Genomic DNA, 27,968 nt, shown 5'->3' on the forward strand with positions numbered 1-27,968 from the left:
TGAGTTTGAAGGATGGAAAATGAACGGCTGCAGTCGCTCTCTGCTCTGATGCCAGATGGAGGATCCTTGGGTCTGAGCAGCAGCACTCAGCAGGATGACTGCCTCCCTCTCTCTTCACTGGCTTCTCCTCCTTGGTCACACACTCAGTCTGACAGCTGGTAAGTGGACTTGACCCATGACTAGCAAGCGCTTCATGACACATTTGCACTGTTGGAGGGAGTGGAGGAGCAGTGCAGGAATAAAGGTCAGATTTATTTAGTTCAGTTTTGATTTGAGGTGTCAATGTGACACGGTATCAGAGTTTTTATGATTTTTCACTCGATAACGTTGATGACAATCACTGACTGGCAGTTTTTGGTTCAGTAACATTGGTTACAGCAGATATCCTGACATTTCCCTCCCTCTCCCTTGAGCTTTGCCTTTTTTCACAGCTCACACTCTCAGTGTTTTTCTTAACTTTGAAGTTTAAAATAGAATCAGAGAGATGAAATGTTACTGCACTGGCAAAATAACTGTGCTACTTGATGAAAGTACATCAAGTGACAGAGATGCGTAAGACAAGAGTTTTGGGATGTGGTATATACTGGTCTTGTGTCCAGTTATTTTGTTGGGGTTGTGTGACCCTGCATGATATAGCAAAGGGCAAGAGCACACAAATTAAACACTTCTTCACAAATGTTCTGCATAACTGCTGTAAAAATGGGACCATTGTTATGATGTGTTGCTTGTTTACCCAAAATTTCACACAGAACACGCAATACACGTCGTTGCCTTCTTAAAATAATCGCCTGTCATTTTTTCAAGTTTTTCAGAAAACACAAAACTGGAGAAAAAACATCATTAGGAGTTGATAAGCAAAAACAAATTTTTTTTTTGGTAAAAAAATGACTTAGGCAGTTCTCTTAAGAGGGTGTGACTATGATATAGCATCCTGGCTTTTGCAACAACCACATGTCATATTAACATCAACACTGCTGTTCCGTTGTTCAGACCGTCCCTTTCACACGGGCCTCTGCTACCAGCTCAGCAATGGGATAATTTGTTCTCCATTCCTGCAGTCCTCTACAGGCTGAGGCTGAATTGCAGTGCTACTCTCCTGACTAGATCAAACTGCATAAAAGGGGCTACTGGTTGCCCACCAATACAGTAAACTGGTTCTATTTTGGGATCTGGAGCAGTGCTAAATAGAATCAGATTTATTTTTATGTACAGACCAAGCTTTTGATCCACTCTTCTGGAGGAGAGCTAAAATATCTATTTCTAAGACTTGCAGAGCGTGAGAGCCATTTTGCAACTGATACTCTGGAGCCTCTGACAGCAGAGGGTTGCCCCTTTACATTCTTTGTGCAGGTGTAAAAAAATTGCAATTAAGAGTATTCAGCCATTTTCAGGGTTTCCCATCCACTGTTCTACTCATGTTGGCAGTGATGGAGAAACTTGTTTTTTTTGTAACTTTATTATCATCAATGTACCTAATATATTGATGGACTTTGAAGTAAAGGGATTGAAAGATGCTGCTAGACTGAAGAAGTCCCTTCATGCTTGATGGCACAGAGATATCCTGAGGCAGCAGATAGCAACAGCTTGATAACTGCAGTGATTGCGGAACCAAGACCCAGGTGCGGGGGTTTGGGCATGCAAGGCCCCAAGGATTTTGTGGCATGCGCAAGATATAGTGCACATCCTAATAATAATCACCACCACGTCTAGTTTTGAAAGGGATTGTAGAGAAAGACAGGGAGGACATGGGAGAGATAGAAGATGGCATCCAGTTAACGGCCAGGGGCCAGATTCCAACCCAAGCTGCTGCAGTAAATATTCAGGAGACTTACCTTTGCCTTGGCAAACCTAACATAACCAAACAGTTTCACTGTGTTTCAATATATGTTGGTTTATATCCTGTCCATTAGGAAAAAAACATTTTGTTTGTTGAAACTGATTAATGTCAGTGTTCAACCTCACATAGGCTATGTTTGAGCTGGAAGCCTCCATTTTAGATAAAAGTATAAAAGACAGTGTGTTCACATCTCAGGGTGAAGCTCTTTGCAGATGATGTGGTTCTTTTCATTGTTAGACCTTGTCCTCCTGCATGTTCATGTGCTGTGCTGAGCTATGCTGTGTGTGTGTGTGTGTGTGTGTGTGTGTGTGTGTGTGTGTGTGTGTGTGTGTGTGCGTGTGTGTGTGTGTGTGTGTGTGTGTGTGAAAAGAAGCTGGAGGCCATTGTTTTGTGACTGAACATGGTGTCTTGTTCCCTCCAGAACTGGAGTGAGTTGCTATCCCCTGAGCGAAGGGTTCAAACACACATGTTAAGTCAAATTAACATCTGGCAGTGGATTGATGGATGGGTTCAGTTATGATTTGGAACTCAAAGCTGGGATCATGGTCACCACCAGTGAGATGACCTTGATCATGTGGCTTGGCTCACAGAAACTCATTATTTATACTAGATTTCATTACGTAAGTGGTGTGTGTGTGTGTGTATTTGTGTGTGTGTGTATTTGTGTGTGTGCGTATGTGTGTGCATGCATGCGTGCGTGAGTGTGTGTATGTGTGTCTGTGTATGTGTATGTGTGCGAATCCAGAATTCTCGTTCTTGTGAAATGTATTCCCCAGAATTTGAATTCTAAAATGCAGCTTCAAGTCTTGTGCTAGGTGAGTAAGACACGATATTGATGTTGCTGACACAGGAGGGAGAAATCTCAGAGAAGGATCTATTAATGAATTAAGGTTTGTGTTGTAATAGCTCAAGAACATTTCCCCTACTGACTTTGCACCCTCACACAACTTTAATTTCATTTATGGTGGATGTGTTGGGGGACTGTACTCCTCCATAAAGGTGAACTGTATTTTTTTTGTTCTGGTTTGACTGTACAGAAATGATTCAGTGACATAAGTTGAAAATATTTCGATGGTATGGTGTACTGTATCTGGCTAGGGGCGGCATGGCTCAGAGGTAGAATGGCTGTCTAGCAACTGAAGGATCCCTGGTTGGACCCTCACTTCCCCTGGTGACCATGTCCAAGTATCCTTGAGCAAGATACTGAACCCCTAATTACTCCTGATGGCCCTGCAACGGACCGGTGACCCCCCCGTGACCCTTAACAGATAAACGGTATTAAAAAATGGATGGATGGATGGATGTTATATCTGGCTCTCAGTTGTTCAAATGATTCTGACAGTGTAGTCATATGAGCATTGAAACATGCTCTTACACATTCCAGGGAAGAAGGCTGTGTTTTAAATCATGGGCTGCCGGGCATATGATGAACTTGGCCTTCCAGTATGCATCTTCCCTTCATCCCCAAGTTCTTATTGCAGGACAGGTTTCTTTTTGTCTGTCAGGAGTAAGCTGGAGAAATCTAGAAACGCCTGCACTGGGTGAAGGATCTCAATCTACCCTATCCTATGAGAATGGAAGGGGGATCTCAGCCCTCCTGACATTAAAAGTACAAACCCCACAATTATTAATACTCATTTTGTATCTGGGGCTTTCAGCTACATCTAATGGTTGTCATCTAAAGTTTGCTCAGTTGTCATTTTATAAACTTCTAGTTTGCTGGTATGTCTGGATTCCCTCTAATCTACAACCACTAAGGCAGGCAACAGCCACCTCAACCAAACAAAAATGTCACGCCATCGCATCCCTGCCGATGTAAACAAATGGCTCTCTACCAAATAACTAAAACAACATGAGAGATCAACGGGATAATAAGCAACCAGTCATCTAGAGAATATCCTTATTTCTCCACAGCACATTCACGCATATTTCTCTTTATGATACTTTTTTTTATGAGTAATCCACTTCCCAACATCCTCCCATCCTTAAATAGGAAGCAGTCATTACAGAATTGACCTGGATCAACCACATCTCTTTCTCAGATCTACCCTTCCTCAGCACACCAATTAAACAAGATCCCTGCCTCCAAAACAGTACTGGTCTACTTGTAAAAGAGATTAAGATGGTGAATTCCAGTCCAACACACTCTAATTAACATAATTCTACCTTCCCAGCAGTCCTCTCCCATTATTCCAGAGGGACTTTTACGGCATCACGGTTTGCCGCAAACAGAAGTTTGATCAGTTTTGAACAGTCCTCCGTGCCTTTTCCCATACATCCTTCTAAAACAGCATTTTATTTGTTTAAACATACCCATCATTGGCATAAAATATATTTCAGTGAAAAACTCAAACATTCTAAAAAAACAAACAAAAGAAAACGTTCAAAAGCTTCAAGGACCAGCCAGGGCCCCCAAAAGCTTCACAGATAGTTCACTAATGAATTATAATCCGAGCAAATGCAAAGTTACAAGTCCCATTGTAATACATCGATCCTATAAGTAAAACCAGAAACACCGAATTGCAGTTGTGTGCCACTGAGTTATGTGCCTATCAGCGTGAATTTCACCTTTGACCACTACAATCTTTCAGTCCATCCTCAAGACCCAGTGATTTTTGAACCAAGCATGAAGAAATTCCCGCCAGTAGTTCCGGAGATGTCACCTTCAAGAGAATCGGATGTATGGACGACCTGAAAGCATGATGCCTCCAGCTGTTGTAGAAGCGGATACATAAAACAATGGGGTTTTTTTTCAATTTCTTTTGGAATTGATCTGTATCAAAATGTATTTGCTATCTAAATTTTGCTTTCATGAATCACATCCTCTCATAGAGATGCACATTCATTTGAACCCAGAAACTTCTTGCTGTGAATTGACAGTTCTGACCACTGCACCCCCCCCCCCCCCCCCCACAGAGATGTGGTTAATGTAATAAGCTTTAAGTGGCTTGATCGCAAAGATGATTCCAGTGTTTATACTGATGATTTTTTTACTCCGCATCCTATGTTCAATAACCAGTTAGGCAACAATGCAGGAAACTGTGCGGAGAGTGTGAAGGTCAGTTTGGTGGATGGGACTTTGTACATTTAACTCTGAACAAATGACAGTCCTGTCACAGGGTTGCAAATACTGTTCATCTGTTTAATCACAATCATAAACCAAAACTTTAACCTGCATACTACATAATCCCAGTCTATACCTGACTTTACCATGCTCAGAAATTCTAGAAACGTGTTGTCAGATGTGCATGGTCCTGCCAAATCCTCAGACCATCGTTCACGCCCCCTCCCCACTTGCCAGTCAAACAATGGAATGTCATAGTTCACAAGATTCATCTAGAAATGTAAGAGATATGAATGATGTTGTAAAAAGCCCATAAGGTTGATAGAGGACATGAACATTTTTAGGTCATGCATTTGTTAAATGAAGTGACCCCCTCTTGGTGAAGAACATAATGCTTCTATCACCTATACAATATGGCTAGCACGAGATAACCATTGCGCTCCGTTTTCAACAATATTGAAAACATGTAGTTTCACCAGAAAAAGAAAAATGAGTTTTTGAGGGGTGGCACGGTGGTGCAGTGGTGAGCACACAGCGAGAAGGTTCCGGGTTAAAGCCCCCATTCGGGCTTTCTGTGTAGAGTCTGCATGTTCTCCCTGTGCCTGTGTGGGTTCTCTCTGGTACTCCAGCTTCCTCCCACAGTCCAAAGACATCAAGAGGGGACGAGGCTGATTGATACTCTAAATTGACCGTAGGTGTGACTGTGAGTGTGAGAGTGAATGGTTGTCTGTCTCTATGTGTTGGTCCTGTGATGGACTGGTGACCTGTCCAGGGTGAACCCCGCTTCTTGCCTGAAGGCTGCTGGGATAGGCTCCACCCCCCCACAACCCTTAACAGGATAAGCGGAAGAAAATGGCTGGATGGATGGATGGATGGATGGATGGATGGCTGGATGGATGGATGGATGGATGGATGGATGGATGGATGGATGGATGGATGGATAGAGTTTTTGAGTTGCAGTATGGACACAAACACAGAGTGGTGGCTATGGGGTGAAACCTTATTTTGAATGGCACAAAGTGTTGTGATAAGACTTGAAAAACATTGTGTTCTTCTTATTTTGTTACAATCAATTAATGTCTACACTTTTGATTGGTGGTAGAATTACAATAAGACAGGGGGAACACACTTTTCTCCAAAGTCCCCTCATGAGTTGATCCACCCTTGGTAAATGAATGGACATGACAGTCTGGAAGCGAAGGGAACCTCTTTCCCTTTGGAGATTAAAAAAAAGAGAGAAAAAACCCATTGTCTATCTCTGACCCATATTGGTGAAGGTAATCTGTATTATAAAGAGATTAAACATTAGTGGCTGGTCAAACACGAAGGGAATGAATGTTAATCCTGAAGCAGTATTCACAGAGTTTCTGTGTATGATCTTGGGAAAGTCTATCTAGATTTTAAGAAGACTCGTGCTTGTCCAGTCTGCAGCAGGTGGAAAGCTAATTGCAGATGATACTGAGCCAGCCGTTACTATGGTAAAAAAAGAGGCTTTGATTGGATTTTTCTTGGGTGTAAACACACGGGAGATAAAAGAGCTAATAGTTATGGTTGATAAGAGTCCATAATAGTGTCACATCAGACAGTCAGTCAGTCCAGTTCAGCTGGAGGACACCTGGCAAGAGAACTGACGGCACCATCAGTGTCACACACACACACACACACACACACACACACACACACACACACACACACACACACACACACACACACACACACACACACATGAAGTGGATGCAGCTGGGACCCAGTATCCTGATGCAGCGAGTGTATTTTTTTTTTTCACTTTTTCACTTGAACTACAAGAAGTATTGTCCCAACTGCACAACCCCAAGAGGGCTCTGCTGGTAGGTTTCTCTCTCTGTAACTGATTTTTAACTGATTAATCCCCATTAAGCCACATTATTTGCTCCATTTCGTTTTCACTGAGGGATTTTCCCCCACAATCTTTTAAATTATCTATTTTAATTTGGCAGTCGGAGGTTAGCTTGCTTTCCTCTGGACTCTATCTGTACTGGTTACATGAATCAGTATTTCCCAGGTACTCCTTCCTGAAGGTGGCTCTCTGTATTTCAGTGGAATCATTTTACTTGAGCTAAATATTTTTTTTCTGTCTCAACCTATTTTCTTTGTGAGGGTGGTGTATTCAGGTGAGGTTTAGCAAAATAACTGATTAATTTAGATAAGTAATGAAAAAAAATTGTGTTAAAAAGAAAATTAATTCTTCTCTTGACCCCACGGATACAATTAGTGCATAAATGGAGAGCAGTGAAAAAAAGAAATGCTATGTATGTCACGTTTGACTAATCTTTTAAATTGTTATGGTTTATTTATTCATGGTATGTTCTCTGAGTGCTGCACGGTGGTGCAGTGGTTAGCACTGTCACCTCACAGCAAGAAGGTTCTGGGTTAAAGCCCCGGCTCGGGCACAGGATCTTTCTGTGTGAGTCTGCATGTTCTCTCTGTTCCTGTGTGGGTTCTCTCTGGTACTCCAGCTTCCTCCCACAGTCCAAAGACATCAAGAGAGGACTAGGCTGATTGGTACTCTAAATTGACTGTAGGTGTGAATGTGAGTGTGAATGGTTGTCTGTCTCTATGTGTTGGCCCTGTGATAGACTGGTGACCTGTCCGGGGTGAACCCTGCCTCTCGCCCGTAGCCGCTGGGATAGGCTCCAGCCCCCATGACCCTGAACAGGAATAAGAGGAAGAAAATGGATGGATGGATGTTCTCTGAGGGCAGCACGGTGGTGCAGTGGTCAGCACTGTTGCCTCACAGCAAGAAGGTTCCGGTTTAAAGCCCTGGCTCGGGCACAGGATCTTTCTGTGTGAGTCTGCATGTTCTCCCTGTTCCTGTGTGGGTTCTCTCTGGTACTCCAGCTTCCTCCCACAGTCCAAAGACATCAAGAGGGGACGAGGCTGATTGATACTCTAAATTGACTGTAGGTGTGAATGGTTGTCTGTCTATATGTTGGTCCTGCGATGGACTGGTGACACCAGGGTGAACCCTGCCTCTTGCCCAAAAGCCCCTCCCCCCCCATGACCCTTAACAGGATAAGCAGAAGAAAATGGATGGATGTTCTCTGAGAGAGGTCCTCTTGTTTGCACTAGGCAGCAAACGTTGCTCTAGATTTATCCTGCCAGTTGTGAAAGTTGAACCGGTGACCTTCTGCTCACAATGCTTCAACCTTTAGGCCATCACTGACTTTGAAAAGTGAAGTGTTCTGAAAGCATAGAAAATTAAAAAAAATCTTTCCTCCACTGTTTCATTTATTTTACTTTTCTATTTCAAATGTTTGTCTTGACAAAAATATTGACATATGTATTTGATTTACATTAAACAGTTCCAAAACATGCAATTTATTATTTTAAATTTACTTGACAGGTCTAGTTGAGACAGATCTTGCAGCAATCTCAATCCAGAGGGGGTCATCCTAGTTTAGAATAAAGGTTGGAAGCAAACGGAAATTGCAAGCTGTTCCGAGTACAAAATGCTATTCTACTTTTTTTTTCTCTTTCAACAGTACATGACATTTGCACTGTTTGGTAAGAATGGATTAATTATGCATGCTAGGATTTCTTAAGTGAGTTGTCTCTAAGTAGAGAGTTCAGCTTCTTGTTAGCCAGATGAACAGTGTAGCTGTCCCCAATGTAGAATCAGATCCTTTGATCAAATACGAGTGTTGACATGGAGGTGACACTTTATTTTCTCTGACAACCTCTTCAGTAGAAACTCATTAAAGTTTGTCCATAAAGTTGCAAGAGTTTCCAGCACTCCTGTAAATGGAGGTGCAGCACTGGGCTGTTGATTCTTCCTGCCATGTTATTTAAGAAATTTACAGAATTGTCATGAAAACTGACAACTGTCTTCTGTGAAAATTTGTCTATAAAGTCACGTGCAGTACTCTTGTAAATGGAAGTGCAGCACCAGCTCATTAGCCTTCTTCATACCTCCCTATCTGTATTGCTTTGAATATCTTTAATAACCTACTGTTACGTGTGGGTGGTGAGGGGTGAAGTAGACCCAAATGCAGACTGTAGGATGGTGCACAAAAAGAGTTTATTGATTCACGGGGTGACTTGAGACGAGGACACTGGAGGCTTGACGTGAGAGCTGGAGACTGACGACTTGACTTGAGACTGGAGACTGATTAGTGACACCAAGAACAAAAGACACGTAACACACGACATCACACGCGACGAAACACGATAATGGACCAACCTCGAGCAGAGGAAACAGAGGTTAAATACATGAGGGTAAACAGGGTACAAGTGGTGCAATCAACCAAGTGAGACACATAAGCTGATCACAGGAGGGAGGTCAGGAAGACAGGACATGACTTCAAAATAAAACAGGAAGCACAAGACAGGCATCATGACAGTACCCCACGGAGAGTCAGGGGGGCGGGGACCCTCGGCGACGGGACAGGAGTGGCGCCCACCATGACCCTTGGCTGCGGGGAGGGTGAAGCAGCTGCTGGGCTTGGGATGAGGGCTTGCCTAGGAGCACGAGGGTGGCCAGCCTTCTCACTTCCCTTAGGCCGGGAGCTCCTGGGTCTCCCAGATGGGGGCCGAGCCGACTTGTGGGCTCGCTGCACCGAGCGAGGACCCCCGAAGGCCAGCCGGGTACCTGTGAAGTCCTCCACTTGCTGAGACTGTTTCTCTTATGTCCTTTTCGCCAAGCGGCAAAAATATTCAAGGAGAGTTATGCATGGGGGGGAGTAAGTCCGCTGGGTCTTGGTTGTTGGTTGGTCCATTCTGTTACATGTGGGTGGTGAGGGGTGAAGTAGACCCAAATGCAGACTGTAGGATGGTGCACAAAAAGAGTTTATTGATTCACGGGGTGACTTGAGACAAGGACACTGGAGGCTTGACTTGAGACTGGAGACTGGTTAGTGACACCATGAACAAAAGACACGTAACACACGACATCACACACAACAACGCGACGAAACACGACAATGGACCAACCTCGAGCAGGGGAAACACAGAGGTTAAATACATGAGGGTAAATGGGGTACAGGTGGTGCAATCAACCAAGTGAGACACAGGAGGGAGGTCAGGAAGACAGGACATGACTTCAAAATAAAACAGCAAGCACGAGACAGGGATCGTGACACCTACTTTTAATAATGATGAACTAAAGTTCCTTTAATTGGATCAGGATAAAGAAAATGGATTATTAATTCTCAGAATAATACAATTATAATCAATTATCACCAGACTAGGACTTAATCTAGAGTCTAGTATTACTTACCTCACACAACATTGACAATAGTGTTGGTTTTCATCCCACTCTGCTCACTCAGGCTTTCCCAAATATTCCGTCCTTTAGGGTCTAAAGGGAATCTACAGAATACATTTTATACCCATTCTTTGATTTGTTGCTGCACCCAAAGGTGCAACAACCCTTCATTTTATGACACTTTAATTATAAGACCAACACACAGACATAAATTGTTGTATGGGGAAACAAGGTGTCTCCACAAGTAACATGGCAATTATTTTTCAGACCATCTATATTGCTTCTCTTCCTGAATGTACTCCACCTCCACCCACTTATACAGACAAAAGGTTTTTGGCCTTTTATCTGGCTGCTGGGTTGTTTCTCTCTGTAGTGGGTGTTGGGTCAGGGAAAATTTTGGAAGGATGAAATAAAATTAAAAACAGAATACTTGTTAACAACCCTAGTATAGGTTAGTAAGAACTTCGAGGAAGAATTTGACAGTACGCTCACTTCAAAGCTCAGCTGTTGAGTTGTCCCTGATGAAGTAGGGCAGATACAGCTGAACCTAAACTGAGTGGTGACAGTGGTATCACTACTGAATATCTCGTTTCAAAAACTGTAATCTCACTTCAAAATATGCTGGTCCTTAGCTAAATGATTTATCTGTTGTTTACATGGTGAATCAGTTATTGTGTGAGTGCGCATCTATCATTTTACTGTTATTCTGATATTTGTTAATCTGCCTGCCACATTGTTTGTGTGTGTGTGTGTGTGTGTGTGTGTGTGTGTGTGTGTGTGTGTGTGTGTGTGTGTGTTGACTGAGAGCAGATCTTGGCAAAAGGCCGGCTCTTTGGATGAAAAGCTACAGGGAGGATTAAGAGGAAAACATGGGGAAAATAATCTGTGGACAGGCTGACGTCATGCAGTCCAGGCCAGTGTTGTGGAGGTGAGGTTGGCTTTGATGACAAAGGGCAGCAGAGTGCCTTGCAGCACTGCCTGGCTGCTGCTTTGCAAGGTGACTTTGGTCCCAGTCCGTGTGTCAGACCGGGAGGCAACACCAAACGACCGAAAAATACACTCCAAAGACCACATCAGCTGGAGGCTGGACATCATGTCAGTGTAGAATCTCCAAACATGAAGGTATTGGGTAAAATGGTTTTCAGAAATATAAATTCAAAATGTTAAGTGTATACCTAAAACATGTTGGGTTTTTTTTGTTTTTTTTTTAAGTTTGTGACATGTTACATGTATAAACTACTATAAATGTACAACACTGTGGCTGTATGCCTTCACTGTGACCTTGACCACCAAAATCTTTTCAGTTCATTCATAATTCCCAGTGGACCTTTGAGCCAAATTTGAAACAATTCCCTCAAGAGGTTCCTGAGATATCATGTTTTTAAGAATGACAGACAACCTGAAACCCCTCAGCTTTTGCTGGGTGTGGAGGACATAGACTTGTTATGATGTAATTATGTGAATAGACAATCAGTGTGTAAAGTTTTAAATCCATCCAAAAATAAAAACTAGACAAAAGAGTCAAAAAATTGTCTGTTTTTTTTTGTTGATCTTGGTTTGGATTTTGATGGCAGGAGGAAGAGAAGGATTTAATGTTTGTCTCTGTAAATCTGTAGGAGGAATGACTCCAGACATGTCTGCATTTACATCCCTGGGACAGACAGGATATAGGCTTGAAATTAGTATTAACACAGTGCACATGCATGGGTTAAAATCAAGGTAGCATTCATTCCTCCTCAGGTGAGTGATAATGGTGATGCCAGATGTCATTAGATGGATCAGATTGAGGGGTCTCCCCGTGCCTGCATGGGTTCTCTCTGGTACTCCAGCTTCCTCCCACAGTCCAAAGACATCAAGAGGGGACGAGGCTGATTGATACTCTAAATTGACTGTAGGTGTGACTGTGAGTGTGAATGGTTGTCTGTCTCTATGTGTCGGCCCTGTGATGGACTGGTGACCTGTCCAGGGTGAACCTCACCTCTCGCCCGTAGCTGCTGAGATAGGCTCCAGCCCCCCCGTGACCCTTAACAGGAATAAGCGGAAGAAAATGGATGGATGGATGGAGACTGAGGGGTTTCCCTTATCCTCAGACCTTTTTAAAAAAAGAGGGATTGTGGACCCATACACAGTTCGAGACAAATCCCACTTCTGTGAGACACAGTAAAGTACAAATTCATGTTTTTACACGAAACCACGTCCGCGTCACATGTGATCGAGTGTGTTTCAAAGAGACGTGACATGATCAAAACCCATGATGACTTATTTTGACCCAAACATGTTTTGAATAGGAAAAAAACAGAAGAGGACCAAGGCATGTCTTTAGAAAAAGATTAAAATGCCTTTATTAACTTGACAGGTTCTAAAAGTAGAATGTGATTTAAAAACAATACACTTCTCTTTTTGAGTCTCGGTATATTGTTTGTAAAGACGTGCTGTTTTTTATTTTCCCATTTATTTTTTTAAATTTCCTGAATCCCTTTCACCAAAGAGCAAGGTCTTTCTTGAGCGAATACTTGAAGCTCTCCTGTTCTGCGACTTTACGTGTCGTGTTTTGTATTGGTTTTACATTTCCCATTTGCACGTACGTGAAATTCTTGCAGCTGCATTAACCCATTTAATCCCACAGACCGCAGCATATAACATAAACATCTGGTGTAAACACTGCTGCTCCTGGAGATTAGTGTGCACGAGTGTATGTTTGTGTGTATGTGGTGTATGTGGTGTGTTCATAAGACTAGCAGGGGTCAGCGTCAGCTTTTAGTTTAGTGCAGTGAGTGGATCCAAATGGAGGTAATGGTTAACATTCGGTGGTGACTCAACTGTTGTTCCCAAATGGTGGAACGAACTACCGAACTCTGTGCGTTCTGCTGAGTCCCTTTCTACTTTCAAGAGACAATTGAAGACTCAATTGTTCAGAGAGCACCGAGGCACTGAACCTGACTCTGCTCCTCTTTGTCCTGTGGGGTAGAATAAGTCAGAGGGTCCAAGACCCAGCACTTAGTGATTATGTAGCACTAACTGTGTTGTGTGATGTTGTATGTTTGTCCAAAAAAAAAAAAAAAAAGGGGGGGGGGGCGACACTTCTTCTGCCACTAGATGGCAGTACCTGTGACCAAATCACAACTGAGGCACTTTTGCGCTTCCTATGGACTTCTCCTTAATTAAGTCGAAATTCTTGCTTGTGTTGTACGTCGCTTTGGACAAAAGCGTCTGCTAAATGAAATTGTAGAATTGTAGAATTGTAGAACTGCATCACCATTTCTTAAAATCTGATGAACAAGAACAGCCTCATAAAGAAAGGAAAGGAGCAATTTCATATTAATTATTCTAGAGAGAAGAAGAAATCAAGAGCAGCTCCAGGAAAAGTCCCTTTTACACAATCAAGCACTGGTAATAGCTAACTGTTTCTTTTAGATTAGAAGAACTCTATATAGTCATTGTGCACAGATGCAAGGAAATTTGTCCATTTGAATTTAACCAGTCCTCCACAGAGTAGTGAGCAGTCACATGCTGTGCTCAGGGACCAAGCGTCTTGGTCAGAAGCACAGACAGGAGGATTAACCTGACAACACACTGTACAAGTCTTTGACAGTTTTAATAATTGTTTGATGACATAATTACAAGTCACATTTAGGGTTCCAAAGAAGTAGATTGTTTAGTGTAAATTTCCTTTAAATTCCAGGAAAATTTCATGGGAATTTTTCTTAATAGATCCCATCAGAACAACTTTGGATTGTAACGCAGCCTGAGATGCGGTGTACTCCGTCATGCCTTCAGTACCTCGGTATGGTGGGAAACTTAGGGGTGCCTGTGCCTTTGCAGTAGAGGAACAAACAATTTGTGGAACATAACTGCATTAGATCTGCCCCTTCGTGTCTGTTTGTCAGTATTAAACTTGATGTTAAAGCCCACTTATCAAGTCTTTGAAAGTCTTCAAAATGTACTGGATTGTGTCAACGGACGTGGAGTTAGCGTGGTGTTCTCGAGGATACCAGAGCATGACCAAGCATTACACAAGTCTTCTTCTATGTGCGGTTGTTGGACTGGTCATGTAGAAGAGCAAATGCTGACAACAATCTCACTGGTAAAAGATTTTGCCTGTCAGTGGCTCTCATTGTTTTGTTTTTTTTAATCGTTATTATTATGATTTCATCATGTATTCAAACCTCACCCAATGTAATGTAGCCAGGCAAATGTGTTATGCTTTCCATTGTCTCTGGGTTGTATCGGGAATGACACAACATCTACAGCCAACAAATATGGATACCAGTTGTCTCATAACAGCAGGCTGGAGTGTTGTCTAGCTCAGTATGCTCCTGTAGTCTTACACTTCAGGAGTTTTCCTCTCTATTGTGTAACTGCTACATTTCTCTTTACTTCTGAACTTTCTCACTTTTCACAGTTATGATTTACCTTTCTCTTGCTTTGAGTAATGTCTGTGTTACATTTACATCCAGGGTTAGAGTATAATATTTTCACCCTGGGATTTTTGTTTTTTTTGTTTTTTTTTGCAACTGGGTGCATCCTCAGTAGAGGTGCCGGTTGAGAAAGATCAATGACTGTTACTCGCAAAACTCCTGAGAGACGCCCCTCCCCCCATCAAGGCACCGATGTCACATTATTTATGGGATAAGTGGTGATGACATAAGTATTGCTTATGCTACCGTGGTGATATATTGAAAAAAATACAGCTTCATAATATAGAAAACCTTGGCTTGACCTTGAAATTATGTGAAGTATATGTTTGAGAGAGCGAGTGAGAGGCAGACAGACAGACAGACGGATGGATAGACAGACAGACAGACAGACAGACAGACAGCCAGACACACACACACACACACACACACACACACACACACATACACACACACACACACACACACACACACACACACACAAAACTACTTCTCTGCTCCCCTTTCTTCTCTCCTGATTGCAAATCCATCTCAGACGTTCCACTCCTAAGAGGAAGACAGGTAGAGGAGGAAGAGCACACAGAGGAAGGAATAAACAGCAGCCAGAGCAGGTTGCAGCAATATATGAGAGCATGCAAGACCCCTATCCTAAATGAAAACAGTAGCATAACAAAATGTTTGCTTGGACTTTTTCACATGCCGCATTCTAGTGCGTCAGCTTCTGCATGTGATTAATAAAGACACAGGGGTTGAAGTTTGTATAAATAATGTGATATACAAGTAGACCTACCAAAAACCTCAAAATGCCAAAACAGGGGAAGAGCCTCCTTTTCAGTTGTGGAGTATAACTACTGATATCGATTACATTTCTCAGAGACACCAGATGCTCTACACTTTGATTACCTGCTCAGAGGATGACTGGCCCTGTGAGTAGAAATTTCCTTTGGGTTACTTGTAGGATCCAGCTTGAATGTCTATCTTGTCTCATCTCCCAGACAGGAAAGCGGTGATCTTTCATCAACTCTAACAGATAATGCTGCTGCCAACCCCCAGAAGGACCTGGAACTTGGATTAGTATATTATTAGAGAATCTGAGCAGAGGGAGCGGCTCTACTGCAGTGTTGTGATGGAAAGAGAGCTGAGCCAGAAGGAAATGCTCTCACTCTACCAGTCAGTCTTCATTCTTACTCTCACCTATGGTCATGAATATGGGTTATGATTGAAAGAATTAGATCACAAACACAAGCAGCCAAAATGGGTTTCCTCGAGACAGCGGCTAGTATCTCCCTAAGGAAATGATGACAAGTTCGGTCATCAGTGAGGGACTTGGAGTAGAGGTGCTTCTGGTGGTTCAGGTGTCTGGTCAGGATGCCACCTGGGAGACTCCCTAGGGAGCAGTTCCAGGTTGGTCCAGCTAGGAGGAGGCCATGGGGAAACAAAATTAAAATGCTAACCAGTCAGTGCATCATTCATATAGTAAATACACCTCTAACAGAAACAGATAAAAGAAGTAACAACAAAATACATGATATGAAAAAACAAGCACAAACACACGCCACCATACGATCTTCATCATTTGCATAATCCTCTGTTGCACTTGAAGCATTGCATTGCACATCAGTTTATTTATTAGCTGCATTAAGTGCCATTACTGTATTACATAGGAACTGTTTTGAGTCCGTTTGTCATTGTTTTAACTGATCTTTACATCTGCCTGATGGCAACTGTTCAAAAAAGGGAGTGACCAGGGTGGAAAGTGTCTTTAATAATATTCTGAGCTTTTGTGAGACAGCGGAGTTCTTACAATGTGAGGAGAAAGCAGCCGACCATGTTCTGGGCTGTGTTCACAATCCTCTGGGCCACTGCGCAGCTGATGTACCACAGACATAAGTAGGATGTCTGTAGGCTCTTAATTGGGCAGCATGGCTCAGAGGTAGAGCGGTTAAAGGGTTGCTGGTTCGATCCTCACTTCCCTCAGTGACCATGTCGAAGTGTCCTTGAGCAAAGTACTGATCCCCTAATGGCAGGTTCCACTATCAGTGTGTGAGTGTGTGTGTGAATAGTAAATGGACTCAATTTAAATCGCGCTTTTCTACCTTATTGGCACCCAAAGTGCTTAACAGTGCCATCTCATTCACCCATTCACACACACACTCACACACACATGGTGATGGTGAATGAGACAACACTATAAAGTGCTTTGAGTGCTGCTAAGGGAGAAAGGCGCTATATAAAAAAAGAGTCCATTTATCATCCATCTATGGAGCACCGATAGAAAGACTCCAGCAGCCTCTGGGTGATGTTGGTTCTCCCAAGCACCCTCAGAAAGTACAGTCTATGCTGGGCCTTTTTCAGCAGCCCAGAAGTCTTCATGCTCCAGGTCAGACCATCCTCAACGTAGAGTCTAAGGAAGTGGAAGTCCACCACCCTCTCACTGGTTAGTGGTGGAATGTCTGTTTTCTTCTTCCTGCAGTCAATTTTGAGCTCCTTGGTCTTTGAGGTGCTGAGGAACAGGTTGTTTCTCTGCACCAGGAAGACTTAATGGAGGGACTATATCCTCACAATGGCTTGAAAACGACTTTGGATCCTCCAATCAGTCAATGTGACCAGGGAGAGGGAAGTTACTGGCTCTCTGTTGGAACTGCTACCTCTTTGACCAAATTTTGGGAAGGCAGTTGGGGAAGGAAGAAAGGAAGGAAGGAAGGAAGGAAGAATGGATGGATGGATGGATATTTGCAACAGTTCTGTCATTGTCCTCCACTTATCCGGTTGGTCCTGGTCGCGGGGGCAGCAGCCTCAGCAAGGAAGCCCAGACTGTCCTCTTCCCAGCCACCTCCACCAGCTCTTCTGGGGGAATCCCGAAGCGTTCCCTGGCCAGCCGAGAGATATAATCCCTCCAACGTGTCCTGGGTCAGCCCTGAGGCCTCCTCCCGGTCAGACATGCCTGGAAAACCTCCCAAGGGAGGCATCCAGGAGGCATCCTCACAAGATGCCCGAACCACCTCAACTGACTCCTCTCGACATGGAGGAGCAGTGGCTCTACCCTGAGCCCCTCCTGAATGACGGAGCTTCTCTCCCTGTCTCTAAGGGAGAGTTCAGCCACCCTGCAGAGGAAACTAATTTCTTGTATTCACTATCCTGTTCTGTCAGTCATTACCCAAAGCTCATGACCACAGGTAAGGATTGGAACGTAGATTGACCAGTAAATCGTGACCTTTGCCTTTTGGCTACGCTCCCTCTTCACCACAATGGACTGGTTTAGCACCCGCATCACTGAGGATGCCGCCCCAATCCGCCTGTCAATCTACCGCTCCATCTTACCCTCACTTTTGAACAAGACCCCGAGATAATTAAACTCCTCCACCTGAGGCAGTTCCGGAGTCTATCCCAAATTTAGTTCCAGGTACAGGTCTTTTGACTCCTACAGAGCACGGAGGAAAACCAGTAAAGTCATGGGGGCAAACTGATTACCTCTGTATGTGAATGTAGAAGAAAATATCACCACTCCACACACTTAATTTAGCCTGTCTTTTCTCTGATCTCTCTGGCAGGTTATTTAACAGTTTCCATTGAGCCTCTTTCCCATGTTGTCATTGGAGACACAGTCACACTAAAGTGCAACTTCCAAACGGATGGCAACCTCCGAGAGATTGTTTGGTTTCGTGTGAGCGCGCAGGTGAGGCTAATTCACTTTTCTCTTTATAGTGGTGGTAAACCAACCACCCTATTGACAAGAATTTAGCGCTTAATCACATGCAGGTTCTGTTCTTGTTTCTCATGAATGAACTTGTGATCAAATGAAGCACGGTTTATAGTTTTAATATTTAAACGATCCACTGTGGTAAGACCTTTCTTCCGCCACAACTGTGGCATGCATCTGAGGACCAAGACAAACATTGGAAAACTAAAAAGACTAACTCAATCTAACTTGAATAAATGAAGGTTGAACGAAACAGATCCGACAAAGAATGATCATGAAGTTATTCCAGACGCGAACTCCCAGACTAACCCTGAACCCTGAGTTTTGGGTTCAGAACAACTGCACAGAGTTAGCTCAAATGCTTGACTTCTACACAATAATTAATATGAACCTTCCACAGTCCCTTCATGTTGTCATATGAAGCGTTAGTTCAGATTTTACCAAGATGTTTTCACTGGAATTTATACTTAAATAATCTGTCTTTATTTACAAATGAGGTGATTTTGCATTTTTTGTAAAGAGAATTTCAGAGTACACAGGCTACCAGTCTGTGCTCCATTAGTGGGGGTCTAATGTCTCTTCATATTGATCTCATTTTAAGTGGTTTATAAAAGTTTTTTGAAGAGAAGAAAAAAATTGAAGGTTTTCCTGCATTTGATAGACGTGATGTCAGCTTGTGGAGAGTAAAATTTTAAAAATGAATTTGGTCTGAGCACGCTTTCAAAAGGGAAAAAAATGCAATCACTCATTTACGCACACTGTATATATTTCATTTTTCAGATATGTGTGCAGAGACTGTTGTTCAGATAACTGAATGGCTGATAAAAATCCATCAGTTATTCATCAAGGAATGACAACACTTTTAATCTGGGTGTCTCTGTGGATGTAGGGCTGTTTAAAGTTCTTCAGCTTCTATAATGCTGAGAATAAGGACATGCCATGACTGACAGCTGACTCAACAGGACTGCGGTGTTAGAGACCTTGAGATCATGTGCTTTCATTCCCTGATGAATGCATCATCAATTAAAATAAGATAATACTTTACTGATCCCCATTGGGAGAAATTTTAATTATTATTATAATTATTGATTAATTATCTGAACAACATTCTCCGCCATCGCATATAAGACACACTCCTCCTCTGCGTGTTCCACCGGTCAGTAACACAGCTATCAGAGGGATATTCTCTTCATCCGTGTAACTTTTGAAATTATTTTTGTTAACATTACTTTTTGTTTTCAGGCCAAGCTAACAAGTGTCCATGATTGTAAAAAGATCCAAAAGTAAAAGTCCAAAACAAAAACACTCCAAACAGGAATGTGACATCTTTGCTAAGAGTTCTTGGTGTACTTTCCCACAGGTGATTGAAGGAGGCAGTGCCAAGCAGAAGATCTTCACCTATGATGCCATGTACAACACCACTTACTCCCATTTGGAGGACAACCGCAGACGAGAGGACCTTGTCTACCAGTCAACTGTGCGGTAAGATAAGCTTGTACAACCATACATGCTGGGGTGCATTTAACGACCCATACATCCCTCAAAAGACAGAAGAGTTCCTGCAAATGTTCATATTTGTTGCACCCCTAATGTCAGTGATGCCTGAGATATTTCAGTGACAGGAAACCATATTTTTAGAAGAATTAAATAGATATTTTTCTTTTGTAATTTTGGATTGATATTGTTTCATATATCAGGGACAGAATCTAAGGTCATAGCATCCAGTTTGGGGACCTACTATTCTCTTCTTCTCTGTAGCATCCCTGCCTTTTGCAGATGGTGGTTTTGTCAGCTTCACAGACGAATATGAAATGTTCAGGATGAGAGTCAACACTGGTAAAAGGAGGGCCATATGTCTCTAATTGGAAATGGTGAATTTCTTCCTCTGGGTTGGGAGTGACTTTCTGTTTCCCTTTGGAGGTATTTGGGGCACATTTAACGGGAAGCTGGCTCCATGGTGGATCCAGAACATGCTGAATCTGATTTCGTCGTGTCTTGGAACACTGCAGGGTCCCTCGGGACAAATGTGTTGCCGGGAGGCAGATGTTTGGATGACCACATGCAACCCAGACCATCATCGGAAAAGGGATGGGAAGTTGTGGTTAATAAAAAAAATTTGCTGTCATCCTTATAATTGTTCATGATCAGGCTTCCAGAAGTCAAGATGGAGGATGATGGCCTGTATGAGTGCCACGTTGGGATCTACGACAGGAGCTCCAGAGACAAGGTGATCCTCGCCTCCAGCAGTATCACCCTCACTGTCATAGGTAGGTCTTCATCTCGGATGTTGTCTTAGTACTGTAAGTCCGTCTCAATGTTTTAAATGATTTCAGAAATATTGGATATATTCTTGTATGCCAACATCCAAGTTACAACAACAAATATGAACAAGAGCAGCTGTCTCAATGTTACTAGTAAGTGCTGTGTGCCTTACAGGCCATGTTCACTGACACAGTAATTTTACACATAAAAAGACCTGATGATGTGCAGAGCAGTAGAGATTCAAACCAATTAAATTCTGGAATTCTTTATGTGATAAATGATTTCATTTCAAGAAGCAATGATACTGACTTGACCAGATACACTCCAAAAGTTTGTTGTTGTTGAGTGGAGCACTGTTGTGAACAGAATTTCCCTTGGGGATGAATAAAGTATTCTGATTCTGATTCTGATTCTGATTCTGAAATTCCTGGGGTAGCAGTACAATGCTCTGGTGAAATAATATTCAGAATCTATTTATATATAATTTGATTGTCTTAAAAATATCTAAAATTGAAGGATGTTTATGGAGCAGGTATGACTACAAGTATGTCTGCGTATAACATTGCTGATTTGGATGTTTACCAGAAACCGAGTACTAGTATAACTGGTCTATCTGTAATCAATATTTGATCAAGCTGATTTCCACTTCTTCTGGTCTATATGCTAAGCTAGGCTAATTGTGTCTTGTCTGCTACTTGATACACAGACATGGTAATACCCATCTCAGCATCTCACAAGCAAATGTTCCCAAAATTTTACTCTTTCCTATTATGAAAATAGAATTGAATGACATAGAGGGCTCCTGTTGTGGTACCAAATCCCAAATCACATACAAATTAAACATCTCACGTGAGAGTTAGTTTGCTTCTTAACTTATTCCGGAGAAAAACATTCTCCGCACCAGTACGATGCATTGATACTTCTTTTCATGTGGATTCCCACTGCAGTACCTCCAAAGTCTATTTCTGTGGTGGCTGCCAACAGTCCAGCTCCTTTCAGCCGCTATGAGGCCCAGAACTTCACGCTGGTCTGCATTGTTACAGGAGCAAAACCAGCTCCCATGGTAAGGTCACTGCTCTATCAATCACTATAATAACTCCAGAAACAAAGTACAAGATTTGGGGATTGTTTGTAGTCTTATTGACCAGTCAGGTTTGAGAATGATTCCATGCACGCAGAAATAAATATTTAACCTATCTGAATCGACTGATTTTGATGGCTGTTTATCTTTCATGTATTCATATTGAATTAATTCTAGAATCACAATTTGCTAATCGGAGTGAACAACAACCACTAGAGGAAGTGTTGAACTGGATATACACAAGAAGCCCTGAAGTTGTTGGATTCAGAGATGCTGCTTTTTGTGAAGGCAAGGATCAGTTCAAAATCATGGAAAAGTATAAGTCGAAAAAATCTTTTGGAGATCTGAAGAGTGAAAGAGGATGCTGGTGACATTGAAAAAGAGAGTACTGCTGGTTCTGAAATGCTTGGTGCTCACAGATGAAAAAAAAACAGACAAAGCCTCAGCTTATTGCTGGCTGCAGCAGCAGCTTAAAGTTTGAAATGAAATAACTATTTACAGCTTTGGTGTGTACACTCTGTGACCTCTTTGGAAAATGTATTCAGAATTAATATCAGAGGATTAAAGGACTACTGCACATGTGATAAAATAGAGTCTAATATGAAAGAAGTGGGAGGCTGCACATCCTGAATGAGATCAACTATCAGTGAGACAGAGACAAGCAATATGATTGCCATTTGATTTTTTCTGTGGTCTGAAAGGGAACAGTCAGTTCAGACGCTCTCTTTGTTTACCCTGTGTAGGGGGAGGCAGAATATCATGTCCATCCGTGGTAAATTATACATACAACTAAAACGTAAGGAGGGCAGCATAGCTTGGATGTAGCGTGGCCATCTAGCGACCGAAGGGTCGCTGGTTCGACCCTCACTTCCCTGGTGACCATGTAAAAGTATCCTTGGGCAAGATACTGAGCTCCTAATTGCTCCTGATGGTGCTGCAACAGACTGGTGACCCGTCCAGGGTGAACCCTGCCTCTCACTCACTGTCAGCTGGGATAGCTCCAGCCCCCCCAACCCCATAGGATCCACTGGAGGTGGGGTACTGTACAGCCTGGAGATGTTGCCAGTCCAATATATAGAGATACACAAACATTCATGCTCACGGTTACACATACAGGCAATTTAGAGTCTTCAGTTCACCTAACTTAGTGAGAGGGAGCAAGCTGGACTAACAGGAGGAAACTCAAGTGGCCACAGGGAGAAAGTGCACAGATTTCAACCCAGATCCTTCTTGCCATGCCCACCTTGAAGGACATATTATTGAACAAAAGGTGATATTGTGAGCATCCACCTGTCAGAGTAAGATGTTAACATTCTGTTTTCTTTCTCGTCTGCTCACGGACACAAAAAATTAAAAAAAATCTTAAGTAGTTAGGGGTCTAGTAACTTGCTCCTCGACACTTAAAAATGGTGACCGGGGGAGTGATGATTGAGTCTTCAGCTATCAGACAGCTACTCTCAATAAAGTCTAAAGACTCATAAGACATTCCAGCCCAATAGCATTCTCCTCTTCATGGCATTACATCATGCACATAACATACATGTTAAGACAGGGGTGGAGGGGGCTGCTAATTTGACCCTTGGGTGACAGGCCAAAGAGGAACGTGGGCTTCCTATACCGTGTCCTGTGGAGGATAAATGGGTATGTTACAATAAGTAAAAGTTTTTTCACTGTTGTGTGTGTTACCTTAGTAACACATCAGAGAAGAATATGACATTTTGACATGTTAGACTTTGCATTGTACAGAATCAATATGCTTTATATGTACAGTATATATGGTTTATGGCCCATGATGTAAAAGAACATAAAATCAAATGCAGTTACTGCTGAGTGATTTGCTCTGAATCCAGACTGACACTTTTTTTTTAAAACATCCCAGCTGGACTGAGCTCATCCGTACATATCACTGCCTTTCAGGTGTACTTCAAGCGGGATGGTGAACTTATTGACGTGGTTCCAACTGCTCAGTCCTCCTTCTCAGTCGCAAACCATAACAAGAGATGGAGTCCGAGCCAGGCAGGGCTCTTAAAGTCCCAGGATCACTCCAGTAGAGACCTTGATGATACCAAGCTTCAGAAGTCTCTGTCTATTTTGGAGCAAGAGGGAAAGTTGGCTCGGCTGGGCCAAGAAGGGCCTGATGGTTCCAAAGAGGACCAACTGCAAGAGTTTGAGTCAGACCTCGAGCCAACCACTGAGGTGATCCCTGAGACGGTGGTGAGCCGGGAGTTCCCTCGCTGGGTTCAGAGCAGTGACCCACTTTACTTCTTCCATCACTGGCAGCAGGCATCAGGCGATGGCACCATGGAGGTGAGAGCCATGCTGACCTGGAGCCTAAACCCCCAGCTGGACAACGAAGCTCTGTTCAGCTGTGAGGTCAACCACCCAGCCCTGTCCATGCCCATGCAGGCTGAAGTCACACTGGGTTAGTCGAAGTCGTTCAACACACATACACAGATAATCTGGTTCAAATGTGGGATTAAGAAGTGTTTATGACTGCAGAACAGAACCACTGACACTCTGCTTGGGTCAGTGTGTGCAAACAAAAACACTGTCTTTTACTGATAATTGTTAGAATGTGGACATGCACCACCTCCATGAAACTTCTTTGTATGTGGAGTTTGCATGTTCTCCCTGTTCCTGTGTGGGTTCTCTCTGGTACTCCAGCTTCCTCCCACAGTCCAAAGACATCAAGAGGGGATGAGGCTGATTGATACTCTAAATTGACCGTAGGTGTGACTGTGAGTGTGAATGGTTGTTTGTCTCTATGTGTTGGCCCTGTGATGAACTGGCGACCTGTCCAGGGTGAACCCTGCCTCTCACCAGAAAGCTGCTGGGATAGGCTCCAGCCCCCCCGCAACCCTTAACAGGACAAGCGGGAGAAAATGGATGGATGGATGGATGGATGGATGGAATCCACAACTCAATGTCCGCATGTCCAAATGGTACTGTGGCATCACTCCTCTTTGTTCTGTGGCACATTACTATCATGCATTGCTGAAGTTGGTACTGCCAAGATTTGGTAATTGTAAAACACAAGTTGGACCAGCATGATTGTCACAGGTAAATTCAACAGTGCACAATTTCATGAGGCATTAGCTGAATGTAGCTTGCAGTGTACATGTTATTAGTTTGATGCAGAGAGAGCGAACACAGACTGATACTCAGAAAGGTCAAGATGTCCGGTTGTCACTTTCTTCCACACATCTGACTCAGATCACCGGTTCTAGTGGCAATAGAAAAGCACATTATACTGACTCTGTTAATGTGCGGTTTGGACAATGAGAGCTGACTCAAACCCCAATATAACCACGTTTTAGAGGACACATTCAGAACCATGACGAATTAACAAGGGACCACCACTGGATACATGGTAAGTAGGCCATTGTGAGCCTTTGGGTATACTTGTAGCCCTCAGCTGCTTCAGTTACATGTAAAGCAGGTCGACTTGTACTGAATGTTTTTCATAGAGGTGAGTGCATTGTTAAAATACTGGTAGCCATGTTAGGTAACACCTTTTTTCAGATGTAACAAATGTTCAGTGTCGTCTGACTGCAATGATATTTTTCTTTCCTCTCAGCTGCTCCCAGAGGACCCAAGTTAACCATGAGCCCCAGTAGGGCCAAAGTGGGAGACACAGTGCGGATCTCAGTCCAAGGTTTCCAGTTGGGACCCTCAGCAGTGAGTTTCCAAAGACATGTAAATTATAACAAATGTGCCCTTTGACTAGTTCTCACAGCGTATCACAAGTTTTTGGATTGGTTTCCTTCCTTCCAGGCAGCAATTGGTTTCACTTCACTTCACCTCAGTGTAGGAAAGAGTTCCTTTTTTCTCTTGTGGGAATGTGAAGCTAACAGGGATGATGTTTCACCCTCCACACTGCTGCTCTCCAAGCATTTTGGACATCACACAAGAGAGAGCTGGGAGGAAATGTTGACTTTTACGATCACATGGCTTTCCTCTGACTAACACTCGAATGGATGGTCACAAATGAAGTGTGTGTCTGTGCGTCCACAGAGTGAGGTCTTCCCTGAGCCCATGTTCACCTGGACCAAGGTTGGGGGGCTCCTGCTGGATGGCAGAGATGTGCATGATGGGAGGGAACTTGTCTTGGAGAGAGTTCCTGCAGAGCTGAATGGTTCCATGTTCCGCTGCACTGCCCAGAACCCTCTGGGTTCCACAGACACACACACTCGTCTAATTGTATTTGGTGAGCTTCATTTGTAGAGTTTTGATAACAATATCCTTTCTTGCCTGTTTGGTTTGTTCACAGAAGATGTTCTTTTTTTAGACAATCCACGACTGAAGAAAGGAAAAGAACACTTCATTGGTAAGTCATTCTGTATCAGTTGCACCAGACGTCTCATTACTGTAACACTCTTCTTTATGCAGCAAGTGATCGAACAATGTGAAAAATCAAACAGTTATATTACAGCAAGAGAAGGGCATGGTAATATATTTGAGAAGTTGCATGTGTCTCTACATGTGCAAATGAATAGAGGCTTACTTCTTTATTCAGTACTAACTTGAGTTTGTATCCTCTTGTCAGATCTTGTATCACTGAGCGTGATCAGAATTCATCAAAAATGAGGGAATCATTTCAACAATGTTTGTTCGCTTCCTGATTTCCTTCCAAACCTCACTACTCTGATCCTGCAGATTCTACAAGATCTGTCACTTCTCGATATATGAAATAGGTTGAGGTTCATTCATAGGTCATTCCAACCGAGCAAAAGCAACACCTGATTCGATTTAAATCAACAAAGCTGTGTCCACACAGCTCATTTGTTGGATCAGGGGTTGCTTTTGCTTGGTTGGAATGAAAACCTGCGGCCACACGGCCCTTTACTGGATCAGTTTGACACACTTGGTCTACAACATCACCCATGTCTGGATTGTTATAAAAAAACAACAACAAACAAACAGGAAACAGGCATTTAGGCTGATCTGCTGATACTAATGATGTGACCCTTATTAAATGGAAGTTATTTGTTCATCTGTAATGCATGGTGGTTTGTGTGTGCAGCCATAGATGCAGCAGTCAGACGGCACTGTCTCACCGTGACCCCCATGTTGCTGCTGCTGAGCTTCACCTGTGAACTGACGTGACCCATCGCTTCTACTCCACCATACTTCACCACCCACAACCACCTGAGGAACCTGCTATCCCATGACCACTGGCAGTAACTGAACCTCCACCCCACTGTTGAAGCTCCGCTCTGATGCTAAAACAGGAGAGGCCCAGAGGTGCTCTCCCGTGGTGTTGATCGGTGACTTGGACTGATTAGGAGGAGATCTTGAGTCCAGTGTTTGTATGATAACACTAGATCCAGGTCAGCTTTTCTCTGTCACCAATGTGCCCCACGGTAAACTTCATTCTAATAGAACACAGATAAATAAGATGAGCTGCTGGAACTGCCCACATTAGAAACTACAGCAGCTAGCAGTTAGCCAGAGCTGCTCCGCTGTGGGATCATAGGAACCACTTTGATTGATTTTGAGCTCCAAGAAATCAACATATGTGGATGAATCATTTGTAGTTATGATATCCTCCTTCAACCCAGCTGCTTTCCTGAAGGGAGTAAGAACATCATCAATGTGCTTCTGTAACACAGATATTCCCTTCATTCATGTATTCATTCTTGGCTCATTGTATTCCTCAGGGGGCATAATAAGGCACTAAGGCAGGACCCTTCCCTCCTGCTGGATAGTGTAAAAACTTTGTGTGTTTCTATGTAAAACTGGTGGACCTCTCAATTGGGAATTTAGAAGAGTTTATCTGGCTCTAATTGTTTGGAAGTCACTCGGTTTCTTTTAAAAATCCCCCAGATTTTCATTCCAAAAGTTTAGTTGTGGGATACAAGCAGCAGCTTCAATTTTAGCAAAGCTGCTATTCTGTTGATTTTGTATGATGATTATTTCACCAGTGGGGCTTCAGCTCGGGGGATGAATGCTTGCTAACAGGTTCTGCTGTCTGGCAACATCTGGAAATGTATCAGTGATGAATAGTACAGCATTCAAACACTGTGGAGGTGAGAACAGAGAGCAGGCAGCTGAACACAGCAATGACTGGGCAGAGTAATGAGCTAAGGAGGATAATAAAGAATTTGTACTGCTGAATAAATATTGAAGGCTCTCAATAATGATTTGTGGTCTCAAAATTATTATCTTATATGATATACAATTTAGTCCTTTAGCAGACTTATTGGTTAAACAAAAGGAAAAAGACTTTCAGACCCCAAAATGTTCTACATTCCATTATTTCATTGTTTTAGAGCGGTGGTATCACTTTGCTATTTAGTTTCTCTCTCTAGAGAGAGAGAGAGAGAGAGAGAGAGAGCCTATCCCAGCATCAACGGGCGACAGGCAG

At 42.9% G+C, this 27,968-nt stretch overlaps 1 protein-coding gene across 1 annotated transcript; it reads left to right on the forward strand.

Moving 5' to 3' along the window:
• LOC147255873 (immunoglobulin superfamily member 21-like) lies at positions 1 to 27,837 on the forward strand. The gene is made up of 10 exons (XM_086212661.1): positions 1 to 158; positions 18,110 to 18,234; positions 19,619 to 19,740; positions 20,407 to 20,525; positions 21,468 to 21,583; positions 23,519 to 24,023; positions 25,179 to 25,279; positions 25,616 to 25,808; positions 25,890 to 25,928; positions 26,625 to 27,837. Exons 1-10 carry the CDS (start codon positions 95 to 97, stop codon positions 26,705 to 26,707), a joined length of 1,467 nt encoding a protein of 488 aa, XP_086068787.1. The 5' UTR covers positions 1 to 94; the 3' UTR covers positions 26,708 to 27,837.
• Positions 27,838 to 27,968: the final 131 nt, after the last annotated feature.

This window comes from Aulostomus chinensis, chromosome 9 (genome assembly GCF_037954235.1).
Source record: "Aulostomus chinensis isolate RoL2024-O1b breed Wild chromosome 9, RoL_Achi_v1.0, whole genome shotgun sequence".
NCBI lineage: Eukaryota > Metazoa > Chordata > Actinopteri > Syngnathiformes > Aulostomidae > Aulostomus > Aulostomus chinensis.

Excerpts from the sequence above, each read along its gene's own strand:
- LOC147255873 (XM_086212661.1), top strand. The coding sequence starts at position 95 with ATGACTGCCTCCCTCTCTCTTCACTGGCTTCTCCTCCTTGGTCACACA. Across the intron at positions 18,235-19,618 it reads GGTTTCGTGTGAGCGCGCAG|GTGATTGAAGGAGGCAGTGC; the intron begins GTGAGGCTAATT and ends ACTTTCCCACAG. Across the intron at positions 24,024-25,178 it reads GCAGGCTGAAGTCACACTGG|CTGCTCCCAGAGGACCCAAG; the intron begins GTTAGTCGAAGT and ends CTTTCCTCTCAG.